The sequence below is a fragment of the Oryza brachyantha genome, chromosome 5 (assembly GCF_000231095.2).
Source record: "Oryza brachyantha chromosome 5, ObraRS2, whole genome shotgun sequence".
In the NCBI taxonomy this organism is placed as follows: domain Eukaryota; kingdom Viridiplantae; phylum Streptophyta; class Magnoliopsida; order Poales; family Poaceae; genus Oryza; species Oryza brachyantha.
Genome location: NC_023167.2, coordinates 1,172,561 through 1,181,098, shown reverse-complemented (window position 1 = coordinate 1,181,098; position 8,538 = coordinate 1,172,561). Strand labels below are relative to the sequence as shown.

General features: G+C 45.3%; 1 protein-coding gene across 1 annotated transcript; it reads right to left on the bottom strand.

Annotated features, from left to right (window-relative positions):
- Positions 1–574: 574 nt before the first annotated feature.
- Positions 575–3,032, bottom strand: LOC121054465 (L-type lectin-domain containing receptor kinase VIII.1-like). The gene has a single exon (XM_040524297.1). It carries the CDS (start codon positions 2,999–3,001, stop codon positions 755–757), a length of 2,247 nt encoding a protein of 748 aa, XP_040380231.1. The 5' UTR covers positions 3,002–3,032; the 3' UTR covers positions 575–754.
- Positions 3,033–8,538: the final 5,506 nt, after the last annotated feature.

Below are 8,538 nucleotides of genomic sequence, written 5' to 3'. Positions count from 1 at the left end.
ATTTCTATATGTATTATAATAGAAAATAGTGGATTAAGTTTTTTTAAGACCATGTTCTTATTTGAAAGGAAAAGTACGACGGAATTAGGCCGGAGCAATGGACAAGCAGCAACAGCAATAGATGCATAATTGTGGCAGCTAGTGTTGAGAATTTTGGTTGGTGGCTCGAATGAATGTCATGGATGAATCACGGATGACTTCCACGCGATGCTAAAAAGCAAAGTTAATAAGTGATCACTAGCTAGTGGTAGCTTTACAAGAGGTGATCACTGGAGTAGTAATTATGTAGCACTATAGTAGATTGGAAGATGCTTTCCTTTGCCATGCTGCAGCAACCAGCTCAGATCAGTCCAGCTGCCTGCCCAGTTGCTCAAGCATTGGATATTTATTTCTTTCAATTGCACACCCAACAAGCCATTCCTAATGTGAAATATTTCAAGATGATGTTTTGTTCATCATTCAAAGAAAAAAAGAGAGAGAGAAGATCTTGCAGCTCTTGCCAGTTCATTCATTTTAACATCTGTAAAAGAACTGGCAAATGCAATGTGATTCAATTGATTAGTGGATTGAACGAATGAATCATCTGAATTTCTTGGATTATTATCAAGACAGGTAAGTATTACAAATGGAGTTTGAGTTCAACGCTAATCTATCTACTCAAAAATTCATACATACATACATACAAATTTGGGAGAAGAAAATACTGTGTGAATCTCTAGTAGGATTAAAAAGATTGCAACTTTCGGTTCCAGTTTCACCGGGCGGCGTCGCCGGCGGTGGAGCTGAAGCCGATGTCGTGGCCGCCCTTGCGCAGCGTGCTGGTGAGCGACGACGAGCTGAGCGAGTCCGACGAGGAGTCGTCGGAGAGTTCGTTGAGGCCGAGGGCGTTGTAGTCCGACACGCTGTCCTGCAGGCTGAGCAGCAGGTGGTGGTTCGCCGAGAAGCTCATCGACGGCCGCGTCGCCGGCACGAACGGCGGGTCCGCCTCGCCGCTCAGCATCTGCACCACCGCCCGCATCCCCGGCCGGAGCGCCGGCTCCGGGCTGGAGCAGGCCAGCCCCACCAGCAGCGCCCTCCTCATCTCCCCCTCGTCGTAGTCGCCGCCCAGCCTCGCGTCCACGGCGTCGAGCACGTGGCCCTCGCCGTGGAGGCTCCACACCCATTCGACCAGGTTGTTACACCGGCCTTCCGTCCCGATCGGCCGCCGCCCGCACGCCACCTCCAGCACCAGCGCGCCGAAGCTGAACACGTCGGTGCCCTCGGTGGCGCGCCCCGTCAGGAGGTACTCCGGCGCCAGGTACCCCATCGTGCCGGCGGCGGCGGTCGCGTCGGGCGACTCGCCGTGCTCCGCCTGCCGCGCGAGGCCGAAGTCGCCGAGCCGCGCGCGGTACGACTCGTCGAGCATCACGTTGCTGGACTTGACGTCGCGGTGGATGACGCGCCGCTCGCACTCGTGGTGGAGGTAGGCCAGCGCGGAGGCGACGCCGGCGAGGATCTCGCGGCGGTGGTTCCACGGGAGCACCGGCGACGACGCGTCGAACAGCGCCCTGTCGAGGCTGCCGTTGCGCATGTAGTCGTAGACGAGCAGGATCTCCCCCTTCTCGTGGCACCACCCCTGCAGGCGGAGCAGGTTGCGGTGGCGGAGGCCGGCGATGATGGACAGCTCGGAGAGGAACTCGGACCGCGCCTGCGCTCCGTCGGCGCTGGCATTGGTGCACCGCTTGACGGCGACCATGGCGCCGGTGTCCGGGATGATGCCCTTGTACACGGTTCCGAACGCGCCGTTCCCGATGACGCGGGACGCGTCGAAGCCGCGTGTGGCGGCGCTCAGCTCCTTGTAGGTGAACTCCCGCGGCGACCGCGCGAGCGCCGCCGCCGACGCGAGGCCGTCGCGCCTGTCGGCCACCGCCAACGCCCCCGTGCCGCGCTTCCGGGCCTTGGCGCGCCGCGCCAGCGCCCACAGCGCGAAGCCGGCGAACGAGACGGCCACGAACGCCCCCGCCGTCGCGGCGCCGGCCACGGCCGCGTGCGCGGGCGGGTGCGCCGATCCGGCATAACTTCCCCCCGCCGTCGAATTGGCCGGAGCGCTCGCCACAGCAACCGAGCTGGTGGGAGGCATCGACACCGTGGACGATGGCGGCGACGGCGTCGTCGTTACTCCGGGGAGCTGCGGAGGCGATGGGAGCATCGGACTGAGACCCGCCGGAGGCGGAGCGGACGAGGAAACCGGCGATTCCGGCGGCGCGGAAGGCGCCGCCGTACGCGGCGATGGTTTGGACGGCGAGGACGGAGTGGAGAAGGTCCACCACTCGACGGCGTGCATCTCGGTGCTCCCCTGCGTGGAGGCGGAGAAACCGACGAATGCCTCGTCCTTGACATACTCCCCGAGATCGAGCGGCGCGGAGAGCACCGGCTCCGGCGGGCGCTTGGGCGAGTAGGAAACGAACACCTCCATGAGACCCTTCCCGGAGTACTCGATCCACGCATTCACCGTCCTCCCGCTGGTCAGCTCAACGCCGGCGCCGTCGAGATCAGCAACGGCGGCGGACACCATGCTGCCAAGATCCAAGCCCACATGGTTCCCATTGACATCCCCAAACTGCACGTCCATGAGCGTATCGAACTCGACGGCGACGTCGGACGCGGCGGAGACCCCGATGTACGGGCCGGCGTCGCCGAGCGTGGTGCCGTCCCTGGCGACGACGAAGGCGAGCCCGCCGCCGACGGAGTCGGTGTTGAGCGTGGCGACGGTGAAGGCGAACTGGGTGGAGAAGCCCTGGCGGAGCGGGACGGGCGTGGCGTAGAGCGCCCGGCCGGAGCCGGAGTTGGGGACGGGCAGGTCGCGCGAGAGGCGGATGGTGCCGTTCTTGAGGTGGGCGTCGCCGAGCAGCCTGAGGCTGCCCAGCGTCAGCGTCGCGTAGTCGAAGCGCAGCGCGGCGGCCGCGTAGTCACCGGCGGCGAGGAGGAGGAGGAGGAGCACAAGAAGCGCAGGCGATGCCATTGGCGGCGTGAGGTCGCCTAGACATGGGAGACGGAGGCGATCGAGAGGGTGGAGGGGGGCGAAAGGTGGGGGCTTTAGAGGGAGGGGAGGGTGAGGTGGTGGTGGTGGGGATGGAGGATGGCGGCGACACGTGCGAGGCGCAACGGTAGGGAAGGGAAAAAAGAGCGAGGTGGATGACGAGCGAGACGAGCCATGGATTTCTGAGCTGCTTTTTCGCCGGTGAGGTTTTGGACCGGAGCGGTGGTGGTGGCCTGGCCGGGGCCGGGGTGGGTGCACGGAACCGCACGCACGGGAGAGGCTCGTACTAGCACACATGACATGCCTATCGACTGCCGCGCCTGGACGACGACGACGACGGCCACGGCGGCGCGCACCGCCGCCGCCGCGCGCTCGAACGGTAACTCGCGGTCGCCACGGGCTCGCTGTGATAGTGCTACGTGTCACTCTGCATCTACTGCTAACTCCGTCCCTTAATAATATTATTTTTCGATTTTTATCTACAATGACTATTCGTTTTATTTAAAAAATTATATGAAAACTTTTAAAAATAGTCACGCATAAAGTCCTATTCATATTTTATTATCTAATAACAATAAAAATATTAATCGTAAAAAAATTTCAAATAAGACGAAGAGTCAAAATATTGTATCTAAAAACTGAAAAATGATCATATTTTGAACGGAGTAGCAGTATAAAGATTGTTCGGCTGGGCTGGTATAAAGATTTTTGTCTCTCATGATTCGCGTCAAACAGAGTATAGCTCTATATGAAAACATAGTTGCAGCTTTCAGAAAATCTGAAAATTTCAGGATCATCTTTAACCTACGGAAAGAAAAAGGTATACGACGTATTTATAAATAGAAAATAATTTATACATAAAACTTGTATATATATATATGTTTGCAACGTTTTACGGTGAAAAAAAAATCTTAAAATCAACTTTAAATTTGTGGTTGAAAATTTAAATTTAGTTACCCAAGCTAAAAGATAGGAGTGTTTATATTTTATCCAAAAGTAGGAAAAACTCACTTCAGTGCCAGCCTCCCTCGTGCTTTCCGTACACCGTACTCCTCTGTACTTGTGAATCAAACCAATGATATGATGTAATGGTTCGCACTCCTGCTAGCAAGATTCACACTTATCATATTCTTATCATATACTGTAAACATCCCTTAGGTGTACTTGGTTAGTATTTATGGTTAATTACTTTTTATTGGTGAGATAAGTATCCGACAATAACGAAATATATGTATCAATTTTAAGATGCAGTACTAGCTACACCATCTGTCCTAAGAAAAAACGAACTTTTCGGTTTTTATGTCGAGCGTTTGATCATTCGTCTTATTTAAAAAAATTAAGAAATTTTTTAAAAAAATTAGTCACACATAAAGCAGTATTCATGTTTTATCATTAAAAAAATAAAATTATTAATCATAAATTCTTTTTAATAAGACGAAGAGTCAAACATTTTGTATATAAAAACTAAAAAGTTGATTGGTTTTAGAACGGAGGACCATGTGTTTATAGCATAGGATACAAGTATATGTGTTTACAGGGGCTACGGTCAGCGTTTGCGTTTGCATTATGCTTTAAGAAAAAGAAAAAACAACTCACAATTTGTTCTTTGGAGTAGCTGCCATGCGAGCTTTGAGATCGGTGGCGATTACGTGAAGGCTGCCGTAAACTACACTTGAAAGACGGGAATCGTTTAGGATAACATAAAATATATACAGTATACTACTACTGCCGATCTGTATTGTTCTGAATATTTATTTATTAATGAATCGAGTCAAGCAGATGAAACGAGATCGATACTTGGATTTCATTTTCTAAAACACATAGATTGGCTCCGGTTTCCACAACCCCACATACTGACACTGACACTGGTACTCATTTTGTGCTGTCCCGACATTACTCCTACGCAGCATGCCGTTTTCTAATCATTTATTGCTAGTACTAATAATTCGATTATACGCTAGATATACACACCGCGATTGAGTACCTCTACCTGTATAGATATATATTTTTAGATAATAAGACTCACGCTCTTTACTTTTAACATAAATACATCCAACCATTACAAACTATGTAACTTAATTTCAATAAGTTGACCACTGAAACTAAAGAAAAAAATAAGCAACTTTATATTTTCCCTTATGCTTATTTTTTTAGTCAAAATTTTAATTTTTAATTTTTAATTTGAAATTGATTTTAACTTTTTTAACAGAAGCTTATTTTACAACATTAGCTTTTAGATAGCTAAGCATACGTATATAAAAGTTTTATTCATAAATTATTTTTTATTTGTAAATATATCGTTTGATTTTTTTCATGAGAAACCTAAACAATCACCCCAAGAAGAAATAAAACTATGACTAGCATGGATGAAATGTCATTATTTATAAAGCAATTCTACTATAAAATATTTATGAATCGATTTTATTACTATATCTCAATTTTTATTAACAAATTTATTATATCCGTTGTCTCTATGTTAATAGTGTGCTGATCGCAATAATGCTAAATTGGGTGACATGCGTGCACGCTACCAATGGACTGGATCAGCTGCATCATCAAGAGCATGGAGACGATCTACAACTGGATGAAGTACTAGCTACTCCAGCTAGTGTGCTGCCATGCGTGTGTCTGTATCCAACGACTACCACCTTCGTTCAATGAAGATTTTATTTATAAATTCTTTTATTTGTTTTACAGAGGTTTTACTTCTTCGATAATTATTATACTGAAATTTTGACGAAATGGCAACTAACGCAATGGAAATTTGAAATAAAGATATTGGGATTTAAGAAAATAAATAGTAATATAATCTCACTAACTTTGTATTTTGATTTATAAAAGATGAAGTGCTTTTTTTTTGGGAGGGGGGTGGGGGGGGGGGACCGCTCACAAAATACAAGATGATCGTATACGATGGAAAAATTTCGGATTTTGTTATACTAGTTTTATTGGCATGACTCATGGTCTGGCGGGGATCAAAGATCCGGTGCAGTTGCTAGTGTAACTGCAACTTAAGCAGTTGTACTGGTACCATTAAATAAAAAAGCAACGGCTCAGATTGACGAACTACTGTATCACCAAATTTTACTGTAGCAAGAAATATTTTTATATATATTGTGACCGTGTATATGGACCATTGGATCAAAATATAGATGGCTCAAATTGCTTGCGGTCCTTACTGTGCAGTTGTTCCAACGGCACATGATCTCAACCCGTCTGGTGGATAGGTTTTCAAAAAGAAATTGTCGGTTTTAGTGGTACTACCTCTATATTTGAAAAGAATTTTGGTATATTTTATTAAATAATACTACTCCATTTTATATTATAGGGATTTCTAGTCTTACCCAAATTCATTTATTGATGAATGTATATAATTTATATATGTAGATTCATTAGCACCTATATGAATTTTGACAATGCTAGAAAGTCTTATATTACGAAATGGAGGGAGTAATATCTAGGCTCTGTTCTTTTGTGGATGGAATGTTATCAAATTTTTAGTAGCTATGTAATAGTATAAATAATAAAATTAACTGCTACAAAGCTAAAAATCTAACTTAGAGTGTGAGATAATAAATTTATAAAAAAAATACATTTAGTAGTTTACAAAGCATGTACGAAAAAGACAATAAAAAGATCCATAAATAATCTTATAGAACTAATGCAGCCCTAGTAGTATGTTTTATGGGACGGTAGTAGGATGGTTACGATGAAAAAAATGGTTTGAGATTAAAAAATAGAAAGTGATAAGTGTGTCACAAACACTGAAGAATTGCTAGAGCAAAGTCTGTTTACCTCTATATTTTAATGTACTTGAGCATGGGGCCATGTAGATGAATCGAAGGACATGCATAAGCAATAGAACGTGTATGTGTATGTACTTACGTATGCACGCGACGTATGCACGCGTGCATGTTGACTGAACAAGCCCAGAGCACTTAACCTGTTGTAAATATTCATAATAGATTTATCACTAGCTATATATATGATAGACTCATAAAGATCCACATGTCATACACAGTGGATCTCAAATTTATTTTGACTACTCGTAAGAGTGATAAAAAGTTAAATTTCTCAAACGGGCCCACGTACTCCAAATTCAGGACAGTGTTTAGCGAATGAGAAAAATAAACAGTGCAAATCGCATCGATCCATCATACCGGCCGGCAAGCTAGGCTGGCCGGCGTTTCTTGCAATCCAACTAATCGGTACGTAGGTGATTCATATCATGCATTTTCCCCAGTATATATAAAGTTGCACAAGTATTGTAGCACTTGTATATTCGGCTATATGGATTTCCTACCATATTTTTGGTAGTGCCGAAATTTTTTGGACTATCAAAGAATTGGTGAGATAATAATATTACAATTCGTCATATTTGGTACCAGTGTAGGGTTAAAATGTGAAACTATATTGAAGAATGTTCTAGTTTGATGTCAGGAATGATTAATTTTTTACCACTCTTAGAAATGACATTAACATATTTGTCACTCTTAGAAATGGCACTAACATATTTGTCACTAGGTCTACATGTCATAGACACATGAGGTCCTACGTGTCATAGACAGCGGGTGACAAATATGTTAGGTGTCATTTCTAAAAGTGACGAAAAGTTAAATGCCCCTTGATGTCATGGGCATTACCAATAAATTGTCATCAGGCCCGGCCCATCACCAAGCCGAGTCGGGCCGCCAAAGAGAGAAGGCACTCTATTTGCGATGACTTGTACAGGTCGGCCCAGCAAGCGGCCCACTCCCAAGCACTTACTCCAATTTAGGCCCACTATTTGCGGTGACCTGTTTGGGCCATGTCGTTGCAGCCCATTTCCCCCTCGTCTTGATATTCTTCATTTCCCAGAAAGTAAGATGACACGTCAGAATTTTAGTATGCGTTTTTTTTTCCAAAAGAAAAAGATACAAGGGTTCTCCTGAAATTTAGACTATAACAATAGATTAATTCATCTCTTTCGATTTTGAGATCCTAAAGTAAAATAGCTATTAACAAAATAAAAGATCATATTACTATTATAGGGATGCCTATATGTTGACCGATGGGTAATTTAGTAACAGTTTTAGTTCAATAAAATTGAATTAGACTTGACGTTGAATTATCTGCGGGTTAACGTGTGCCCATATCTAAACTATTTGCTCAAATGACTTTAGGGGAGCGTGGAGATAGTCATGGGGGATGTATTATTCAACATAGATTTAAATTTCATATCCTCACAAACACTATACAAATATGAGTGCACTTTCCATAATTTATAAGAGAAATGATTCATGTGTAGCAGTTGTAGTTTAATAACTTTTCCTGCTATACCAATATAAAACTTCTGGGCTGCTGGTTTGCGGTTCGTTTTTTTTTCAGAAAAGAAAGTATAATTGCTACACTATTCTCATGTTACCAATATTTGAAAAACAAATGGCGCCAATAATAAAGAAATATATACAGTAAGTGGAGAGGTGTGGTGGACAAAAGGCGACGGATAGCTTTTAATGTAGTGTCCTCTCCGTGTCCCG